The 23,533-nt window shown below is 43.3% G+C and overlaps 1 protein-coding gene across 1 annotated transcript in view; it reads right to left on the bottom strand.

Annotated features, from left to right (window-relative positions):
* Positions 1-268: 268 nt before the first annotated feature.
* zfh2 (Zn finger homeodomain 2) overlaps positions 269-23,533 on the bottom strand; it is a 70,258-nt gene continuing 46,993 nt past the window's right edge. Inside the window, exons 2-4 of the mRNA XM_018455699.1 lie at positions 11,330-14,646; positions 4,620-7,474; positions 269-3,196 (exon numbers count right to left, since the gene is read on the bottom strand). Coding sequence (XP_018311201.1) covers positions 428-3,196; positions 4,620-7,474; positions 11,330-14,456 — 8,751 coding nt within the window. The 5' untranslated portion in view covers positions 14,457-14,646 and the 3' untranslated portion in view covers positions 269-427. The remainder of the gene's footprint in view (positions 3,197-4,619; positions 7,475-11,329; positions 14,647-23,533) is intronic.

Below are 23,533 nucleotides of genomic sequence, written 5' to 3'. Positions count from 1 at the left end.
TGCTGTTGTTGCTGCTGATTGATTTGTTGACTGGCCGTAGTGACCACCGGCGAACTGCCGATACTGGGCACGCCGGCGGCATTGTTGCCGCCGGGTACGATCGGCGCTCCGGGAGTCGGTGGTACCAAACTGCCCTCTTCGACGGCCACGCGCACCGACTCGATGTGCCGCCGCGAGAAGACGTGCTCCTGCAGCGGTGTCTTGGCCGAGTAACGTACAGAACACAATCTGCACTCGTCTGGTCCGGTCGGGCCACGATGTGGTTGAACGGCTGAACCTTCGGCTGGCAAACCAGCCGCTAATCTGGCCTTCTTCTCCTTAGCACGGGCGTTCTGGAACCACACCTGCAACTCGTCTCATTAGTATCCGTGAGCTCGGATCGTGAATTAGATGCACACGCGTTCAAGGAATAGTCTTCTCGTGGATATTAATGGTTATTATGAGCTCGGGGTCGGCTCACATGAGGACTATCGATGCTCACCTGGACCACCCGTTTCGGAAGGCCGATCTCACGGCCAAGCATCTCGCATTCGGCCATCGTTGGCGTCTTGTAGTCCGAAAAGAGTGACTTCATCACCTTCACTTGTGTAGCCGACATCTGCGTACGGTATCGCTTGCCGCCGGATTGGCCGGTATTGCCGCTCGACTGTCCACTGGTCACTGGTGTCCCAGGCGTATTCCCGGTACTTCCGCTAGCGGGTCCTTGCCTCGAGCTCTGCGTGCTCGAGGCCGGGCTAACCGGTCCACTTTCATCATCCAAAAACTCCGTTGTCTCGCTCATGCTGTCATCATCGCAAATGCTACGTTCGGATAAATCAGTTAGAGGCCCGCAGTCGCTGCCGCCGCGGAAGTGGACACCGTGTTGCTCTTCAAGAAGGCTGCTGAAGTTGCTCAAGCACAATTTTACTGGCCGGCTGAGATCGACTGGTTTGCTTAGATCCAATGGTGACTCGCAGCTGTTTCCGCTGGCTTGATGATTTGCCGTTTCTTGTTTTCCATTACTAGCGTGCGCTTGTATTTCGCTGAAATATCGCCTCATATCGTCATAGTATTTTAAGGATTTTAAAGATGACTCCATGATGTCACTGTTAGGTGGAAACAACGGTGGCATCATTTGAGGAGTGCTAGAATTCGAAGGAACAGATTCCATCGAGAGCTCTTCATCCGGGATGTTATCGATGTTCACTTCGCCGCGAGCCACCTGATCGGCGTGTTTGCTGCTGAGATGAGATTCTAAAGCGGATTTGACTTTGAATAGTGCTGGACAGAATGGACAGCGCTTATTGATAACCTGGCTGTGAGCACGAAATTGGCCCTTGCGCTCACGAGCGCGCGTATTCTGAAACCACACCTGTACCACACGCTTCTTCAAACCAACCTCCCTAGCGATCGTCTCCAGCATCTTTCTCGATGGATTAGACTCGATCTGGTATTTCTGATAAAGATAGTCTAACTGTTCCGGAAGTATTGTGGTTCGTAAACGTTTGTCCTTGGGTTGCTCGTTGTGTTCAGAGTTCGAACGGTTGTCGCTGCCAGTTCCCTCCTCGAGATCCTCGAACTTCCTCTTTTGTATCATGCTGATGAGCGAATGCGGGGTGTCCGTTGCAACTCCAGCCTGGCTAGCGTTAAGCGCTTGCTGCTGTAAGATTCCGAATGGTGAGTCAGGTGGATACGCAGAGGGAAATAAGGTCGGGTTCATGATATGTATTAACTGATGTTCGCGCCAAAGTTCAAATCGGCCGAACATCAGGTTGCATTTTTCACATTGAAAACTACCTTCCTTCGATTCTGTCTGTGACTGTTGCTGCTGTTGTTGCTGCTGTTGCTGTTGTGACTGGTGTGTCTGAGACAGAGTTTGCTGCTGATGTTGATGAGGTGACGTAGCGGTGCTCAACGGTTGTTGCAACTGTTCGGTAAGCGCGGGCGCGGTTGATGGATTGTTAGTTACTGTATTGTTTGTAGTCGTTGTGGAGCTACTGTTACTGTCTTCGGAGCTCAGAACTGCGGCAACCTGAGCTGCCGCAGCCTGCGCTTGCGCACTCCTCTTGGCATCTTCTTCTTTGAAACAGTGCGTTTTTTGATGACGTATGAGCTCGTAGTACCTTTGAAATACCAGCAGGCACTTTTTGCACTGGTAGTTTAAACCTGGCGTTCTCTGAAATCGACCGGATCCGTCATCGGTTTCGCGTCCGCCTGATGTCACGGGTTCGGCGGCCGGTTGATTTTCATATACTTTACGTGCTTTCTGCCTAGCATTTTGAAACCACACTACGATCACACGTGGACTCAAACCGAGGAGTTTGCTAAGATACTCCAAATCATCATCTTTTGGATACGCGTTGTTTTCAAAGAATTCCTGAAGAACTTTTATCTGGTAATCGGTAAATCTCGTACGATTAGCACGCTTACCGGAACTGCCACCAGAAGTGCTGCTACCGTTACTATTGCCACCAAAATAATCAGTTGGACCGCGACCCGGGCTTAGAGATCTTTGAGGTGTGAGTGCCATTGCAGCAATCGCACTCGGTACTACGCCACCGGCTCCCGGAGTAGGACTGGCAAAGTTCTGGGACGTCAATTTCGGTGGTAACATCGGAGTACTCGGGGTGTTTGTGGTCGATGGAGTATGGGAGGAAATGTCGTGATGGATAGCCGAGAATACGGAACTCATACTAAGCGCGGGTGAATGCGGTCGCGATTGTTGTCCACCTGAGCTGCCGGGCGAGTGATGCTGCTCTTCTTGATGTTGCACAGCTTGTTGTTGCTGTTGACACTGTGACTGTTCGAGTGCCTCCTGCTTAATCTCGGATTGAGATGCGTTGGTGTTTTGCATAGACGGTGGAGGCGTGGCTTGCTTATTTGGACTTTTATCGTCAGAGGAACTGCTACCGGATACGCTTGAATTTAATGGGGTTACCTTCGCCTCTCCGGTTTTCTCGTACTCTTCGAGATTTAGGGTGGTACTTGGTGGATTATTGAAATTGTAAGGACTGTCTTTGTTGCGTTGTCGTTCTTTAAATAACGTATTTCGAAACCAATGCTTTATGACTTTAGGTGGCAGACCACTCTGAGCGGCCATATCTAGGATTTGCTCTTCGCCAGGAGAATTATTAATATCGAAATGGGCCCGTAATATCTTTAGTTGCTCATCAGTGATACGTGTACGCGCTCGTTTCTGTGATGCAGCTGCATTTGCCTGAAAGGTCAAAAGGACTTTCTCACTTTTCTCCTAATAATTAATACAATTAACAATCATTTATCTATAAAAAAAATACGTATAATAATATAAATAAATAATACACTTGACATACATAGAGTTAATTGAGACGATTTTCCGACATTGTTGACCGCACTCAAGTTTGCATCCTTCACAATGTATTAAAAGATCTTTCAATGATGCTCGTTGTACATAGTTAGGCTATGGAAATATATTAGCGAAAAATTCATGTCGTTTTTTCAAGAGATATTTATAGGGAAAAAAACGACACAAATTTTTTCGTGGTACTTAATACAAGGCATGTTTCGTGGCTAGGAAGAAAGTTTTGGTTTTTTAAACATTTCTGCCAATTCCACTTCGTTAAATTCCTCTTCTTTTAATTTTTTATTCCAGAGTATGTACCATAATTTATTGTGAAAGTTATTCAAATTATAATAATCAGAAAGAACTGTGTGCTGCCTCTTTGAAATTTTCTAATGTCATATTCAACATAAGAGTATAGTGTTAATAATGAAAAAACCAGTAAGTTCTTGTCGGAAAATCGCTACTTCAATGAAACTATTAAAGAATCTAAGTAAGAAATTATCAGTGACCTTTCCTTAGTTCCTTACTGAATCAAAATGTATGAACTAATCGTATCAAAGAACTTTACAATAGTTGCAAAGCTGCTTTCTCTATTGAACGCAGTCAATGATTTTCATAATTTAATTATTTCTTGTTATTTCAAATTTAATTATTTCTTGTCAAAATTTAGGGAGGGGGAGGAATGTCCTCTTGCGTTCATGAATGTTAGAATAGTTGAAAAAAAAATATACATACATATACTGAAATCTGCTGAAAAAGGAAATCAATTTGCATTATAATGAAAAGCGTTGATTCATAAGAATTTCTTTTTAAGATTGACTGTATCATTTCTCTCATGTAAAATTTAGTCAAATTCTTTATATAATTAGGTCTATATAATCGAAGCTCAAACCGTAGATATATCATAATTTATTTCTATATGTTTCGTATGTATTTAGTACGCGAGACATGATTATATTTTTATACCAACGGAGCTAAATAAATATAATAATATTTTGTGAAATATTTTAATCTCGGAAAATACTAGAATTGCCCCAAGGAGTATGGATTTGAATATCTAATGGACATATGCAAGATATAATGAAACGTTCATTTGATAGTTAAGACGTCCTAAACAGTCTTTGGATTATAACAGATAGTCCCGAAATAAATAACTTGTAAATAACTCTTCATTAAATATTGTATAATTGTTTTCATTGATTTTTTGGTTCGATACTTTTATAAGTTTGCTGATATTTTTTATCAGAAGCTCTTTTTAATTAACGAATAAAGCAATAAATGTTAAGTTGAAATTACGACCACATATATCACTACATACCGCTGCTGCAGCTTGTTGCTGTTGCAAAGCAAGATGTTGCTTAGCAAGGAGGTCTTGATTAATGGATGGATATGCAGTAGCAGCACCATCATACGGTGGTGGCGGTAGCATCATTGGCACTAAAGGTGGTTGCAGATTCATAGCGGCTAAAGCGGGTACGTTTAATCCTAATGGTAATCCCATCATTCCCATCATCAATCCTGGATATTGTTGTAGTTGCTGCTGCAATTGTGATGCAGCCATTGCAGCATTTAGGGCAGCTTGCATCTCGGTCATTTGTTGTGCAAATGCAAGTTGAGTATGCTGTTGTTGTTGTTGTTGCTGCTGCTGCTGTTGCTGCTGTAACTGTTGTTGTTGCTGTTGTTGCTGCTGTTGGGGAATATGATGCTGTGGATTAGATAGGACAGTCGGTGTCGTGGAATCTGTACTTGAAACTGGCGTGTTGCTTAACGCCGGTGTGGTCGCTGGAGTAGTAGATGTAGCTTCTGGCGTTCGACTGATACGTTCTTTGCTTTCAGCGTTATCTTCTTTTTCCTTTTCGCGAAATTCTTTGTCGGCGCTAAGATCTTGAGGTTGTGCAGTAACGACTGTGGTGCTTGTCGGCGTCGTGGTGGATGTCGTGGTGGTGGACGTCGCAACGACAGTTTTCTTCTCATACTCGCATTTGAACTGTTGCGCATATTTCTCGAGAAATTCGCGTGGTACGAGATCGCGATGGACCTCCTCACAATGAGCCTTCAGAACCCAAACGCTGCTGAATTCCTTGTTACAATGTTGGCAAGTACTACGCGTAAGTTCTGGTATCACATCGTCCACATCCATATGAGCCTCTTCGACTTCTTCCTCTTTTAGCTGCATGGCTTGAGCAGCGAGTGCTTGCTTCTGTTGTTCCTGCTTCTGTTGCTCTTGTTGCGCTTGAAGAGCAGCGGCCGCTTCCTCCTCCTTGCGCTGTCGTCTTTGGTGATTCTCATTGAACTGCATGACGAGATCAAAGCCAAAACTCTCCAACAGATGCTTGTACATCTGTGAGGTCTTATGTCGTGGTTGAGAAAGAATATCTTGTGTGGTTTGCGATGAGTGCTGCGTAGTTGATTGCATATGTTGTTGCGGCCCTGGTGTCGTAGATGTAGGAGGTGGTGTCTTAGTCGGGGCGGACGAAGCTAATTGCTGCGATGCAGCAAATTGCTGAAACAATGCCAATGCTGGATTGTTCAAAATTATGTTACATAATTGTTGATGCGCCGCGAGTTGATCTTGATTGACGAACACACTGTTGCATCGCGCACAAGAGAGTATTCCCCCAGTATTGCTTGTGTTTGTGTTGACGGGCGGACTGTTCGGACTTAGTGGTGGTTGTTCAATCAATGGTCGAGCTAGATCTAATTGGCCACTGGCAGCAAGATCTTGCAGTTTACTGGCCCGCGTTTGATGAAGAACACTTCTCATATGGATATCCAAAGTGCTGCCTTGAGTATAAGCGACCTTACAGATGTTGCACTTATATGGTTTTTTATCTTGATCTTGTTGAGAGTCGGGCGATTCAGTCGGACTAGCGGGAGGTACTACCGAGATCAATGTATTGTTGTTACCTTGCTCCTGCATCGCCCGTTTTAACTTGTGCAAATGACTCACGCTGTTATAATGCACCAAAAGTATGTTCTTTTGCGTGAAGCTTTCTTTACAAACGTCGCATTTATATGGTCTGTTAGGATCCAAATATTTTTCCATGGGATAAGACATTTTCTCACCTTTGCGATGCAACAAGGTTTTATTGTGGCCAGTCAGATAGCTCTGACGTGTGAAGGCCACTTTGCATCGATGACATTTAAATTTTCGATTTGGATCTTGATAGGAATCTTCCGCAATTGTTTGACTATTTAAATAATCCTCCAGTAATCGTTGTTCCTTCTGCAACGGAGAACTCAACGAATCACTGGCATCACTTTCTTCTTCATCACCTCTACCAGCATCATCTTCCATATGTAGCTCGCTTGCCAGGCCTTGTCTCTTCAACGTTTCTTCCGTGAATGCCTGAAGAAGAGGATGCTGGAGTAAACTCTGCTTGTATTGATTCATTTCCTCTTCGTGGAGATCGTGGGCAGATTCCAAATGTCTCTGAAGCGCTTGAACTGAACGAAAAGATCGTCCGCACAGGGCGCATTTAGTCGCATCTCTAATAGCGTGATACTGGGAGTGTTGCTGAAGTTTCTCCAAGGTTTTGAACGCAAGGCTGCACTGTACGCATCGATACTTGTAAACGTGTTTTTCGCTAACTGCCAAAGTAGGCGTGGTGGTCGGATGAGCTTCCCGGTGATGTTGCTGAAGTTCCTCGATCGAACGCCAAACTCGGCCACACACGTTACACCTGGCTGTCTCCTCGATTTCGTCACTGCCACCTCGTTCACTCATTTCTTCTTCCTGTTGGGTTTTCGTCGTTGTCGTGGGCGATGTTGGCGTCGTTGTGGTCGTAACAGCCGGCGTCGAGGAATTCCGATTATTGTTTAACCAATGGCTTTGATCCACCAATACTAGTAGCCTCTGTAGACCGTCGGTATTAACGGAGTGAATTTGCATCACGTGCTTTTCCAGGGCTGGACGTTCCTTGAAATTATCTTGGCACAATGGGCATAATAATTCCGCTGCCTCTTCTTTTACCGTTTCAGTTTTCTCCTCCGAATCTTGAACGTGAGCTACTTGCAAATGCTGTCGTAATTCTTCTCGCGACGTCGGTTGATACGTACAGTATAGGCACGTAATTTCTTCTTGGTCATTCTCGGGCTCGGCTTCCGGTTCTGGATCATTGTCCGGTTCTTGTTTCACTTCACTACCGCAATCACTACCTTCTTCTCGTCGTTCTGAAAGTAGACGGAAAAAAAAGTTTGCTTCAGAATTTTTATGTGACAATAACGTACTTGTCGAACACTTTTATACGTATAAAAATTACCACAATGCTGATTTAAACAAAATAATTATGGCTACAAAATTATTAAAAATTATTAAAACTCAACAGAAAGACAAATATCAATTTTGATTTAGTAATAGTAGTAATAATAGTAGTGATGAAATTAGCGGGTAGGACTAAAGCAGTTCCCAACGCATAATCCAGATCTAAAAAGTTCCTCTGTTATTTCCCGCTTGTTTTTTGAAGTTAAGCAGTTCTAGTCCTGTATCACCTACTAGGTTTATAAAATTTTTTTATATTCTCGGGCTCAATGAACATGTGGTCCCAAGATTTATATCTTTTACAGGTAAGCATAAGACAGCGGCATAGAATATGCAAACTAGGAATGTGCGATCTCGATTCAACTTGCTAAAAGATCGATCTTCTGCCTTAAAAAAATCAGTTTTTTAATCGATTCGCTAAGGTCTAATTTCAAAGCAGATCAATTCATTTAATAAAAGAAATTGATTTTTAATTTCTTCAATAAGAGAGTTACGTTCATTTTCAGAAGACACAACGGTTGAGATACATTCTCGCTGCATTCCGATTCTGAAACATACTATAGTAACTAGTATAACTAAAAATAATAAAAAGATTCTTCGATTGAATCGATTTCTAACAGATCGATTCATTCAGTACTGATTTTTTATTGGATCTAATTCTACCACCTGATCCAGGATCGATTTAGCGATCGATTCATTAATGGAGATCGCGCATTTCTAATGCAAACTATCCTCGCTTTGATCCTCTCTGCATAGTCGGCAGTTTTTCTGTTATTAATTTTTTTAAATAGCAATATATGTATATTGCTTTAAAATTGATACTAAAAATATATTATATAAAATACTGTCAACTTTCTAGATGGAATTACGAATTAAGTTATAATTTGTCAGTTCTTTTATTGACATTGACATTTATTGATCGATATATTTAATTTTATGATCAAAACGTCTCCATATGAAATAAAACAACACGAGTATACACAAAAAGAGAAGAGAATTTATGATCCGTTTATTAGTAATATTTACGAACATCAACCTTGTTTTGAAATTACTAAACCAGTTTGCTGCAATCGATATTTATTCATCGCGGTGTATATATCAAGTCGCGTAGCTCGACGGCAATAATAAGTGACTAATTATAAAATTTTCATAAACGTGGCATATAATTAGTAACTTGCTGCATGGAAAATGACGAAAAAAATTTTAGGGCTGGTTTGTTTATAGCAATTTTAAGTAAGTACCGTAGAAAATTCCGCAATTACGATTCACTGGATAACTATCGCTACTCTAAAAATTATTTACGTTCTTACGATCGCCGAGATTTGCAATAAATCGGCTTCTTCGTCTAACCGACGCGATATTAAACTTCGGTATTATATATTCAGAGCCGGACGACCGCACGAGACAACCATCCATTTCGCGGCGATTCGTTCCCCGAGACATTAATTCGAAACTCTATGTGGGAGAAAGTAAATTATAGATACTACCGGTGGACTATGATGTTTATGACAGTGTCACTCAACAAAAAGTTCAATATCATGTACGACCAGGGCGGCAACGCCAGTTAGCGTTTTTTAACGGAGCTATTGTATATAGATTAAAAAGACATTCAAATAAAAGATTATTATCCGCCATATTCATGACAACTATGGTACGCATTTTTCAAACACATTTAAGTCAAATTACTAATTTAAAGAAATTCTGACTTTCGAAAAAATTTAAAAATAAACACGTCATAATATTTACTGTAATTAGTTAATCATTATTATAATATAATAAAATTTGTGAATACAATCTTTTTTTTTACTAAAAATGGCTATATGGGATAGATTGACCAATATGTAAATTAAATATATCATACTAGGTTTGTTCGCATCGCAAGCTTCAACATGCTCCAACATGCTCCTACTCACTCTATCTAGCGCGTTGGAGTGAGTAAGAGCTATAGTAGGAGCATATTGGAACATGTTGGAGTATGCGACGAGAACAAACCTACTGTGTCATCTGCGTCTCTTGCGAAGAAGTACCCCCTAGATTAAACTATTCAAGATTCACGCGTTCCTTCCACGCTCGCGGATCGATTCGCGGTGGAATTATCGAGTGCAATTAGAAATAAGTACGCCGGTCCTTTCAGTGCGCGGACGGGAAGATTTACGCAAGCGATCGCGCACGTAACGCGCGGTGTCGTCGCAGAGAGAAAGTTTTCCGTCGACGCGGCGGCCCGAGAACGAAGACGTACGTCGGTGTGTCTGCACGCGTCGCAGATGCTCTTATGCGCCGGTCTTGCAACAATAATATGCCAAATTATAGATTGGCGACATCGAACTACCGATAGCGGTTTCTTACAAAAAAAAAAAGGAGAGGAGCGACCGAGAAGAAAAAAAAAACAGAAAAGAAACAAATGGAAAAAAAAATGAAAGGAGGACAGCCATGTACGCATCGCGCGGTATTGTCCGAAAGCACACTTGCAACGTGCAGCGTCAGTTGCGACGTCGCAACGCGCACGGAGCAAAACGCGTGCTGCTGGTTTCACCTCGCGCTCCTGCATTCTCTTCGCACTCGTATATTTATGTAAGTACAGTCCGTCGATATATAATAATACGCGGTATTGTACGCGCCACGCCGCGGTGGTGGAGGCGGCACACGCCACGGCCATATGCCACGCAAAATTACCGTCATCGTCGACTAATTGTGAGATAATAAAATAATGAGACCAGTGAATTCATTATAAGGGCACAGTCGCGAGCTTTCTTTGCTAGGTATGCTTTATGCAGGGCGCAGACCGACCATAAAAGAATTCGCTGTAAAAGGAATTACGTTCATCGTCACGAAATCTGATTACCGTTTTGTACCGTAGTTATTAATCTTAACATTTTTTCGGACATTACTCAAGTAGAGCTTGGGTAATAAATTCCCACACTGACACCTTTATTTAATTTATTATTTATAAAATACGTTATAGCAGAAAGAGAATAGTAAGTTTGTAACGAATAACAAGCTTGAAGAAAGGTACCACAGGTCGATTGATCGAGAAATACCACAATGTTCTTTCAGTATAGCGACAGCTGTCTCACGTAAAAAAAGCGATTAAAGGAGTTCGCTTTTTGTGAATGACGAGGAAGTGAAAAACGCGACATATTCGTGATTACAGACCGAAGCCTTTTTCTTTTTCAGAGAAACCAAGTTGTTTGAACGTTGACACACTTTGCACCGTTATGTAACTTTCTTAATGTACAACTTTTAGTACGTTGCTGTTACTTATTGATTGCTCTTTATAATTCTGGCATATTAATGAATGTCATTAGTAATGTAAAACACATTCCATTTGTAAAACACTTTCCGTAAAACATTATCTTTAATCAACAGAATATCTTTACCGTAAAAGGGTCACTATTAACGGGCGCTAAGAATAATTATATAAATAAATACTTACATTAATATTTCGTGCTAGCAATAAATAATATTTCTTATAGCGAACTTGGTCATTTTTGTGTTACTAGAGTCGTGTACCTACATCAAAATGCTATATATGAAATTAGCAAAGTTCGATGTAAAAATACAAATATCTTACACGATTAAATGCACAATAATAATATTGTTACGTTATTTTACAGAATATATATATATATATTTTATTGTCAAAGTTAATTATATTTTGCCACTGTATTTAAATACTTTAGCAACTTTTTAATGTCTATTAATCCAGTATAATGTGAGTGACCAAATTCACTATTATATTCATGATATGTTTATTCGTTGTAACATACCATTGTTGGTACTCGTAGCGTTGGGTGTCGTTGGTGTGGTCGGACTGGGCTGTTGCGTGATCGATACTTCTGGATCACTCGTCACCTGGAACATGACGCTGATATCCGCGTGCGGAGATTCGTTCCCCGCGAGGGTGCTTCTTCTGGCGGTGTGAATGTGGTGTATCTGTTCCATATGAAGGTGCCGCAAAGATCTCACGTGTTGTAAAAGCGGCAATCGGTGCCGAGCACTAAACCCGCATATCACGCAATGATACAATTTTCCGGGGGTTTGGATGTTACCGCTCGCTTCGAGCAGATGACGCAACAGAAGAGACGCGGCTTCGTGCCTTGGTAAAGCGGCGTGCAGGGCCAATTTATGAGCACTATTGGTGTAGTAATCGCACGCGTGGCAGCGCAACTGCGCGGTACTCGTGGGCGATCCCAAGTATTTGAGCTTCCATTCGTTACGAGGCCCACCCTCTTTTATGTGGTTCATGTGTTGCAGTCGTTGCAGGTGTTTGTCAGTCTTGCAATGTAACTGGAAATTTGCTTTTAGATTTGTTTTATAGGAACAGAGTGTACACACGAAATTAGCGTTCATAACCGCGAGTATATCGCCTTCGCGGGTTCTAGTTCTGTCGACGGCTAGATGGTGACTCAGAGCCTCGAGCGAGTCTGTCGCGAAGTTATTACAGATGCAACACTGATACAGATGATTAGGATCTTGATCGGCGGGTTCTGGTGGCGGTTCCATGCTGTCCGGCGAAAGTCCGACGTCACCGCCAAGATTGCTCATGGCAGCCGCGTTTGCTATGGAGCCTATGAGTTCTGGCGGAAACTGCGGCATTTGACCGCCGGTCATCATTGTCATCAAAACCGCCTGATTGTAAGCTAAGTCGGCCAACGCCGCTTCCGTAGGTTGTGGTTTGTCCAAACCGCCTAAATGGAGCAAATGCTCGAGTTGTTGTTGTTGTTGCTGCTGATGATGGTGTTGCGCCTGTTGATGGTGGGACAACGCGGTCAACGTTTGCATGTGTTTGATATTCTGGTGTAGCACCATCGAGTTGTGCGTATGTTTTTCACTCGTCATGTGTATCCTCAGATTGCGCGCGACGTTTGTCTCGTAGTTGCATATGTCACAACGAAACGAGAGCTTCGGTTTGCTTTGATTGCCACCCTGGGAGGCTCGATGTGGACTATGATTCTGCTGATGATGGGGACTGCGAGTTGGCATTGGTGCATCCTGAGACGAGGAGGGATTGCTGGTACCAGAAGCACCTCCGCCTCCCTGTTGCAGCTCCTGCATATTGTTCAAATGTTTGTCGCTTTGCATATGTATACTAAGATTGCCTTTCGTCGTGGTGGAATAATTGCACACTTCGCACCTGTACGGCTTGTAGCCACAGGTGTAGGTTTCGCCACGCGCTAACCTAGGATGAGGCTGACCTGCATTGCAATAAAAACAGGATGTCTCGCTTTCTGGATGTTTTTCTTTCATGTGTATCTCAAGGGTCTCTTGATACTTGTAGTGCCAATTGCACTTGGGACACTTCAGGGTTTTGCAGGAATTTCGACTGTGTATTCCAGCGAGTGGTCCGCCGGGACCGGCGAGTCGACTATTCGTCAATATAAGCTCGCACTTCTGACATTCTACTCCACTTGGTCTACCTTGCATGTGTTCCGGACAGACACCTATCGTGGTGCCGGTGAGGAAGTTCGGCGGAGCCTGAGTAAGAGCAGCGTACGAAGACGGAGATCCTTTGGTAGATGAAGTTGGCGGCGGTGGTGAGCTGTAATGCAAGGCATCAGGGGCTTTGGCCCAGGATGCAGCACTTACTTGCGGACCGCTCCACGGATGCTGCTGTTGATGATTGTACGTGAGAGGATGACTCGAGTGTGACGTGGGCGTGGAGGGAGTACTCGGCGAGGGTCGTTGCTGTTGTTGCGTCTGTTGCGATTGCTGCTGTTGTTGTTGCTGCTGTTGGGGACTGCTAGGTACGCCGGGTGTGCTCGTTGGGGTGCTTGTTGTGGTTGGTGTTGTCTCGTGTTCGTTGGACTCGCTACGTTGCTGTTGTTGAGCTTTAATCTGCGCGGGCGACGCCTGAGCGCAGGTCGAGCTCGTAACGGGTTCTAGGAAACTGACGAGCGGCTGCTTTCCTCTACCCACGGCCTGTATAATGGCCGACGCCGTTGAGTGAGAGAGTATCTGTCGTTCGTCTTCCATTAAAGTAAGTTGATGCTCACCCTGGGCGTGCGCGACGAAACTTTTCGCATACCCAAAACTGAGCTTGCATATGAAACACATTAGGATAGGTTTGACAGGTACCGACGCGGCAGGCGGCGGCGGTGCTGTGGGCGCTGGAAGGGGCTGTTTACTACCCTCCGCGCTCCTGTAACTGATCACCCGATAACTGTGCATTACGGGAAGATCGGGATTGTGCTGTTGAGACGCCGAACGCTGTTGCTGCTGTTGTTGCTGCTGCTGATAGGCCTGATGCGCGTATAATCGCGATACGTAGTACGCGCTCGCGATTTGCGGGAAAACTAAGGAGTGAGGAACCGATACACCGCGCCCATCTACAATACAACCGTCGGGCAGAGAGTCGTCTTCACTGAGTTCACTCTCGCCTTCGATGATATAGGCCGACCCGTCCGGGTTGTAGACGATTTTACCGTCAAATTTCTCCACGTCGCCGCCCGTCGGGCTCGGGCTCGGGCTGGGACCCTGTTGTTGCTGTTGACTTTGCGACTGCATCGTCATAGTCGTGGTGGTGGTGGTAGTGGTGGTGTCAGCGATAGGTGTGGGTGTTGGTATTGCGTCGCGGGTGCAGGGTTCTGTGCCCGAAGGTGGACTAGCCGTGCGGGGATGATGGGGCTGATGAAGTGCAGCCCCAGCCGCAGGGGGGGACCCACCCACTCGGCCCCCCTCCTCCTCCGGGCTCATCTCCTGCTTCTGCTGCGCGTACGTGGAATTTTGGAAGGGTCCGCCGTGTTGCTGCTGTCGCTGTTGCTGTTGCTGATGATGGGCCGCCACCAGCTGAAAGAACTGATGCTCGATCGCGCTCGGCGTGTGCTGTTGTAGATGCGAGGGAGGAATGTTGTGGTGCTGAAGGTGGTACGGGGGATGAGGCTCACTGGAGGGCATCACCCCAGACGTGAGGCGGGCGCCAGCCTCACATCACCTACGGCGTCTACGCCTGCGTTCTCCGGACTTCCTCCGCGGACTCTTCTTCCGTGCGGATTCGCCCGCTTCCTCGCCGACTGCCTCCCCGTCTTATCTTCTTCACCACGAAGAGACGGTTCACTAGCTACCCCGACGCAAGCCCAGGTCGTACCTGTAACAATTCAAACAAAGATTGGTCATTCAAACTGACGTTTAACACTGACAATAATTTTACGCGCGGAAGTTTTCATATGTAATCATATATGTATAAGCATACAATTTTAAAATGATTAGAAATTACGTATAGCTCGACTTTAGAAATTCTGAATTCTATCCGTAAGATGAGACTAGTTAGCTCGCTCGTAAGAGAATGAATTCGCAGACGGGACATTTAGAAGTCGTTCAGTCGTCTAATCCGTTAAACAGAGTCAACATTTCCGAGGACGGCCGAAAGATAGCGAAATACGTAGAAGTGCAGCAAGCTGCGTGTGCAGAGGATCGCTCGGAGAAGACGACGGTTAGGTACACAAAGCCGCGGCGGAGAACCGTCGCGGTAACACAACGAGTCGTTGTATTCGGATTACCTGAGTGAACCCAGCTGTGTTTGCGTTCGATCGGCTGAGCTTATCTATCGATGAAATATCAATGTTCCTGTCCGAGCAATATAAGACGAAAAGACGAACAGCAAGCTCGATGGCGAATCGTTGCTATGAATGCTTGCCTTGCTATGAATGCTTGCGTTCAGATTAAGGATCTTTCGTCTCTTTTATGCATGTTTCTCTCTTTTCTTAAGTTAAGTTTCGTCGGTATATGAAATAGAGCATTGTTGGCGTTTGTTTGCTCACTAAATTAACTTTCTTTATCTCTCTAATATTTTTAATTTTTTCTTATTTAACTTTGTTAGATGTAAATTTTAATACTTTTCGCGTAAATTTAATCGTTTCTTTTTTATTTTGCATTTAAAAAATGTTTACATTTAAAATTCGTTAAAAATGGTACTTCTAAAAATTTAAAATTCCTAAAAATTAATGTCTTCACTCACAAAGACCCGCGGACAGAATTAAAAACTCAGAGACAAGATTCCCAGGCGGTGATTCAATGCACAGGCAATAACGCGGTTTTCACGCGCCGTTGAGATAATCCGATTTCAAATTACGCAAATGGACAAATTACAAACTGTGAAAGCGGATGGCAACGTACGTGCGTTGTGATTCCGGGGTAGGGAGAATTAACGAGAGCCATGCGAGAAGGACTGGACGCGTCACCCAAAACAAGGTACGCCGGCCGCTTTGATTACCACGGAGGGATAAACACGCTCACGGGGGAGTAGAATCCACGTTTCCACTGAAACGTGCGCGATGATGCGAATTCCTGCCGCGGGCGAGAGGCGAGGGCGAAGGCAAGACTCTAATAATCTAATCCCAATTACGCGGAATCGCGGTCTCGAATCAACGTCGTGAGGAGGCCGGCCGCAAGCATTCACGGAATCTAACGGATTAAAGATGAGCCGGGTGGGTGTAACGCGGGATTTATGCGCTGGCTCGCGTGCGTGTGTACGGGGGTGTGGGATGTGGAACGGCGTGACGATCCGTCGAGAGAGAATGTATATCCCATCCTGCGGAAGAGAAGCCTGGAACCGATTCGTCCTTCTCTTTCTCTCTTTCTCTTTTCCCCCTCACGCCCGTTGGCCGCGGGCGGTATCGCCGGACATTATGGTACATACGCGTATACGCGGCATTACACGGCTCCCTCCCGCTCCACCTTCTACTCCTCTCTCCCCATCGAACCGCGCCATCGCCACAGTTATAATTCCGCGGTGCAAACGCCATAATCTAGTCACCGTATCCCCCGGCATCTCTTTCTCGAACGATACCGCTTTTATAATGCGTGAGGCACGCCGGCCGCGATCGTTCCCTCGGATTATCATCGATCGATACCGCCAATCCTAGGTGAATCCTCCTTGTACGGTGCCCAATCACGTGCCGGCGCGTTCGAGAGACGTTCCACGATCCGATAAAACGGGTGCCTCGTCGACGGCGCTCATTAAAGCAAAATCGTACACGTCGAGGAATATAATTGCGCAGCCTACTGGATCGGTGCTAAACGAGGGAGAGCAAAATGCACCTTTACTATATTCCCGTAAAGATGTAGCGAAAATGTTCTGCTTGAACATGGCGTAATTCATGATATTAACGTCGATATACTCTTTCGACTAATAATTATAACTCGATGTGTGAGTTATAACGTGGCAATGATATCGAAATGTACAAATTTCCAAATTGCAAATCAATTTCATCTGATTTTCCTTCTAACATTGTACCACATTAATTACGTTTGCACATACAACTTTCCTCCATCTTACGAACATTTTTTAAACCGATACAAATTTATTGAGTTTAGCTTTCAAGACACAAGTTTGTCGAGTTCAGCTTTCAGGATTATAGATGCGAGGAACTTTTGCGTTTCTTTTATCACGTATGAATAAACAAAATCTTGTTCTTTAAGAACATATATTAAAGTATTTAAGATATCTTTCTCCGAGTTTTCAGAATTATAAAAAATATTAGTATTTATTTAATATGACAATCGGACGGTTCACTTCGATGTCATCTGTATAAACGATATTGATACGTTATCATATATTCAGAGAGTATGCGCGAGGTAGGTACGAAAAAGAAGAATAAGGGTAACAAAGGGGCATCGGGACAAACGAAGAACATCTGCCAATCTGACATCACCTGCCTCGACTTATCTAGCGGCGTCGACGCGTCGACGTTAGAGGCGTATGGCGTCGAACGGCTTTGTTTTCGCAGGGTCTGGCCCTAATTAAACGATAGCATCTTAATTGTCTCCCGACCATTCTAACGCGGCGATTCATGGCCGCGATCGCTTCGAGGATAGAGAGCGCCAAGTTTCGACTGTTTTCTTATATTGCATCGTCATAATTCCTGTTTGTATGCCAGTGAAATCTGTGGACGCTTCAAAAAATATTCAAAAATTTTTCACGATTCTTTTCAGGAACACATACGGAGCACATTTATCTTAATTGTATTAATTTTCTTGCATAATTAAATAATGTATAGCAAATATTTTTAAATTTACAAATATTTTTTTACGTTGAATAATCTGAATCGTTAAAAACCAATAAGTGTAAAAAAGATTATTTTCTTTTTATTCGTTTATTTAACAAGTAAAACAATTGAAACTATAAAATTACGTTCTACATTTTATCGATGTATTGGTGGGAAAGCAACGTAATATTTTTATTCCGTCTAATAGGTCTACTTCATCGAATTATGATAATATATAGCAGTGAATTTTAAAGATTTAACAAATCTTTCAAGATACAGAAACAGTGTCGAGTCGATAAATATTTCATGAAGCAAGCAGGACAAGCTAAAAACGAACACTGATGAATCTACAAGTGTAACAGCGAAGCGATACACCTCGAAACCCGACGTAATTATAACTTTGGAGAAAGTCGAGGACGATCACAGGTGGCTGATGAGTGTTCAATAGTGGAAAAGGGAAGCGCATGACATAACACAGCGGGAAGAAAGACGGCGGAGGGTACGCGGTGGGACCGAGAAAGGTACGAGGGAGGAGAGCGAGGACGATTCGGCGGAGAGAAGAGCCTCCGATGATGGGAGTTAAATGTTCGGCGAAGGAGCGACCGCGGAGTGTATCGTGCCCTTTTGTTTGTCGCGGTGTTTCGCTCGAAGGTCCCTTTGTATCCTCCAGAACGGAGGTAGGAGGCAAAAGTCTCTACGGGGCCCACATGGCGAACCCGGCCGCGTTTATTCGGCACGAAATACGCAAGATGCGCGCAATTATGGGCCTCTCAATTATCTCGTACGCGTCTCGTTATTTATTGAATATCGTGCCTGCTTATTTCTCAGGCGAGTTTGCGTGCCGTGGTAAGAGGGTGTCTCTCGAAGGGTGGCGAGGGGGTAAGATGACGGGAGCGCGGCTTCTTTTTTTTTATTCTTGCGGGTTTCGACACGGCTCGATATGTGGGGACGCATTGTTCGGGCTGATACCGAAACCGGAAGTCGTCGAAATTCCGCATCGCGCAAATCGAGACCGCAGACTTTCGCGTGCTCCAAATACGGCACAGAATAAACAGACGCCTTACTAGAACATATTATACCTTGATATGACATCCTTTGGTTGATTTATCCGCATTATGAGGAGTCTGTTGATTATTAGAGAGAACGTATTACGTTATATGGATATATACTCCAGGCCAAAAGTTTAAAAACATTCTTTAAAAATTGACATTTTTGGAATTATTTATTTAAATAAAATGTATTCAATATATATCGTAAGATATGATGTTTCCTTTGAAATATTTATATTATATCTAATAGAATCTTTACAATGCCGATTAATTCTCGACTACGAATCATTTCAACATTGAAGCGAAAATTTTAGGCGGTTGTACAATCTATCCATACGATTAAAACTCTGGTATTATAAGGTTCTAAATTATTAGATAAAAAACTTTGAATCTTCCTTTACCAATCACGCAAAGCAAAGTTCATTTACATTCTATATTTCAAACAGGACTTTAGTAGTTAGGTGTGATTTTAAGTAGTCGGAGTTAAGAATTACTAATTCGAACTTTAAATTTATCTCTGTTTAAAACAGTCATTGCCTAATTAAAGCATACTGTCTTAATTAGCTGCAACAAAAAGCGCATTTTTTTTAGATATGCTATTTTCTATTAACGTTACTAAATCTTAATACCATAGGAATACGTTAAAACGGGTTAAATATGGTACGAGTAACTATCATTTTCAAAAGTATAGTTATCTTACTTTTTAAAAAGAAGGATTATCGAGAGGCTGTATACTGCACGATGCATTAGATTGCATCAATCGCCAAGTACAACGCACTGCGGCTCCGCGGTACAATTAACCGGGGCTGTATTTCTCTTATTATTGTTATTACGTGGCCGGACGACTTTCTACTTAATATACGCGGGCCTGATAAGAACTATCCGCGAACGACGACCACGTTTCAGCAGACGCATACGAAGCCACGCGGAAACGTACGCCAGTGCTACGTTGCACGTCGCATGCATATGTGCTCCGTGGCTTGTATGCAAATGCAAGCCGCTTCGAAATAATTATAGTTGTACCCCGCGCTGGTGTCGTAGTGTCTTCGCGCACCAATCAAGTCCTCGTCGTCGTCGTGACGACGGAGAAAGGAAGGGAATGCACCGATTTACGATGATCGTGCTGAAAAGTATTCCGTTCGTTGCACTGCAGTTCGCATTTATGTGAACTGCTCGCCGTATCTCGTCGCACGATATTGCGAATGGGAAAAATTGGAATAACAATTTTATTTATCAATCGTTCCTTTCTTGTTTCGTAATAGAAGTAAGTATACTGTTAAATTCATGTCAAATTTTATTATTCACTCAATTTGAATTATTTTTAATCATGTCTCATCAATAGATCGCCACTGCTCCTACTTAATATGTTATTGATTTCATTAAAATAATGGAAACATAAATTAAAATAAATGTAAATTAACATATAAGCACTCTTAAATATAAAATACAATATAAAACTAGATAGAACAGTAAGAGTATTTAGTGATGTGCAATAATTTAAAACAGAGTGTCTTTAATACAATCTCCTAGATACAATGTGTGTTTTACTGTGATCATGAACTATCATCGGCGTAAAAATATAATATAATATGAATTGAGATTATCGCTCACTCTCAAGCTGCAAACCACAGCGAGTCTTTCTTCACATGCACATCAAACATTAAACAATTTAATTTAAGAAATGTATTACATTTGATCTAAAATTTAGTTTATTAGTTACTAAGTGCACACATTGATATGGATGTTGTTTACTTAAAAACTAAGCAATTCAATCACATAGAAATAGATTGATTTACATTTCGATACACATAGAAGTTAAAAATAACAATTATTTAGCTCAAGGGATTGGGTCATCATTAACTCGTTTGACATCTAACAATGTATTGATCGTTGCCGATAACAACGCGCAGTCCTGAGGTTTCTAATGCGATTGCATGTAAAACTCGTGACGATAGAAAACGCGAGTTTTGTCGTAAGCTCGTCCAGTAACACGCGATCGATAATTATCTTCGCATTTAACAGAGATACGGTAATAATACATTTACATGGAATTACAGAAATATCGCTATATGGAAGTGGGTGGCGTTAATACCGAGAACTCGCATTCTCCGGAATATTCAACGAGCGACAACGTTTCCTCACACGTTGTCGCTCAGAGGAACAAATTTTCTAAATTAGGATTTCACCAGTGAACGATAATCGCAGTCGGGTATGGAGGAAATTCGAGACGACTCGCAACCTCGAGAATTCTCCTCTTCTCTTATCGACATTTCGCGCACGTTGTTACACCTCGTCGAGGGCCAACGCGTCTTCGCGGCATCGGATAAGCGTCGATTAATCGATATTATTTTGATTGCCCGAAGGAATATGCTCCGCGCCGCGCCATACGATATTCGCTCGCGAACAGACGGAAGAAGAGAGCGAGCGAGAGAAGGGACGAAGAGAAAGAAAGGTAAAGAGGTAAGGTTGTGGAGGTAAGGAGACCAAGAGGCAGCAGAGAACCGATGGATGGGAGAGAGCGGCGAAGTCTCTCGCTCGAAGACAACGGCAATAAGTGAAGGGCAGAGCGCATGAAGGCAAGCGGGAGAGCGAGCGAGCGAACCAACGCGCGCGTAATTTACGTGCAACATGGATCCGAGCGGCGTTTAATCCGATGGTGGAGCCGGCGATTATGAAGTTAGGGTTGGGTTAGGTGCTGAGCGCGAGGAGGGCCTCTTTGTGATATCAATTAAGTATGATTTTCCTCCCCCCACTAAGGCGAGGAGCGCGCAGCATCGTCTTCCTCGCGGGGCCCTCTCTACCTCCGTCGCTCTTTTCGTACCGGCTTCTTCCTCTCGTTCCTCTCTCTTTCTCTCACTTCCCTCCCTCACCCTCCCACCAGTTCGACCGCCCCTCTCCCCGCGGGGGTAACCCAGGGTTTAACCCATTCCCTTATAATTTCCTCCCAATGCACCGTGAGAAACTCGCTCGTAACACGCACGCGCACGCACGTACACCGGGGGCCCCGCTTCCCCAACCCCCTCCGCCCCCCCCTTTTTCATGCTCTTCGTTCGTTCGTCCGCTCGTTGGCGGTCACCGATTATTAGATTTCATCGAATTTTCGTCGTCCGCGCGCAGGCATCCGGTCCAGACACGAATCCGCCAATTAACCCCGTTAGCGTGTGGAGGATCCACAATTAAGCCCAGCCGTGAGAGAAATCCGATCCAACCAAAAGCGAGCCGGCGCGGATCGCGGTGGCTCGCTTTTTCGGCGCAACGAGGATCCGGGATGCTGCGCCGTCAAAATAATCTCTTTCGATCGATTCAGGTCGTACGTTACTCGATTATGTACTATCCTTTCTCTTTTAGGTCTGCCGTTCCCAATGCGGCGAGAGAACATTAGATATCTGTTCGCGTTGCGTTAAAATCCTCCAAATATTTTTACATTTAAAATGACATAAATATATATTCGGATGTTGAAAAGAAAAAAAAAACAAAGATATTGAGCGCAAACATGCAAATACCACGAACAGATTTACTAGAGTTGTTGCTTAAAATAATCCAAAAATGTTTGCATGTAAAATGAGATAAATATATATATTCGAGCGTTGAAAAAGGAAAAGCGAAAATGCTGAGTGTAACACGTGCAAGCAACGCGAACGACCTATCGATTATTAGCAAGAGTAATAGATATGGTTATTCTTCGAGCTGTGCGTCATCCGTTTTACGTTAATTCATCCTGTTTTATCTCACCTTGGAATATGGTTATTATAAATTCATAGTATAAATATGAAATTAAAATGATTAATTCTATTGTTCAGTTTTTATAAAATTCATATTTGCATAATGCATTCAAATCTTATTTTAAATATCGCGATCGATATTTTTAATTTTTTCAAGTTTGTTTTGCTGTCGATTGTATATTAGGTATTCTTCTTTTAATTATGTGTTTTTCTCGAAATAATTAGTATTATTAGAATAAAAGGAATATTTCTAACTTGAGAATTGTTGAAGAAAAAATGGATAAGTAAAAATCTCGTTTTATATGTAGGAAGTACGAGTAGATTGCGGGGATGCGGCGCGAGAGAGATAATGCGAAATCTGCAACCGACTCGCTTGTTAACGTCGAGACGAGTTCCATAACGATCTCATTTAACTTTCCGGTGACACTTGACCCGCGTACGTCAGAGAACGTCCACGCAGCGTTGTTGCGCGCGCTTCGGTAGCTTAAATAAGAGGATGAATTCCCATCAAGGGAAATTCCCCCCTTTACGGCGCTAAACAAAGCCGCGGAACATAATACAAGACTATAATGTCTATTTCTAGTCTCTAATGTCATTTCAATGTAGATTAATTTTGATCAGTTTAATATACTTTTTTTTAATTTTAAGTATTAGAAAAAAGTAAATTCCCCTTTACAGTAATTAAATCGAGATTAAAGTTAATTATCTGCATTGGTAGAAATGAACACAACCGTAGCGTATAATAATTTACTGTTATATCCAAACTTGGTAGAAGAAATTGGAGGGCGGATGGAAATTAAATTTAACTTACTAATGGATTTCATTTATTGAGACTGAAGAGGGGAGAGGGGAAGAAAAAAGAACGCTATTTAGACTAAATAAGGATGTGGAGAGTGTGAGACGAAAACAGGGATGTAGGCATCTGGGGGCAGTCCGGTTGTGGCAATTCGGACCTGATCGGGATCTAAATTGTAGGGGCCGATTGCGAAGGCATTCGGAGGAAGAGGGTCAGTTGAAATTTGGAATTGAGAAATAACGCGGACGCGATGAGGGAAATTCCGCTACAAACTCCACGCTCGAAGTCGTGGAATTTGCGAGAGAAGAAGGACGAAAGGGAGGGTAAGAGGAAGTTAGGAAAATTGTGCTAAGAAGAGGAGGGGTGTCAGGGAAAATTCGTTGTGTAAGGACGAATGAGATTGATTCTATGTGATGTAAAG

The sequence above is a fragment of the Mycetomoellerius zeteki genome, unplaced genomic scaffold (assembly GCF_001594055.1).
Source record: "Mycetomoellerius zeteki isolate Tzet28-1 unplaced genomic scaffold, Tzet1.0 scaffold113, whole genome shotgun sequence".
In the NCBI taxonomy this organism is placed as follows: Eukaryota; Metazoa; Arthropoda; class Insecta; order Hymenoptera; family Formicidae; genus Mycetomoellerius; species Mycetomoellerius zeteki.
Note: the sequence above shows the minus strand (reverse complement) of the source record. Positions and strands in the feature narration are given on the sequence as shown.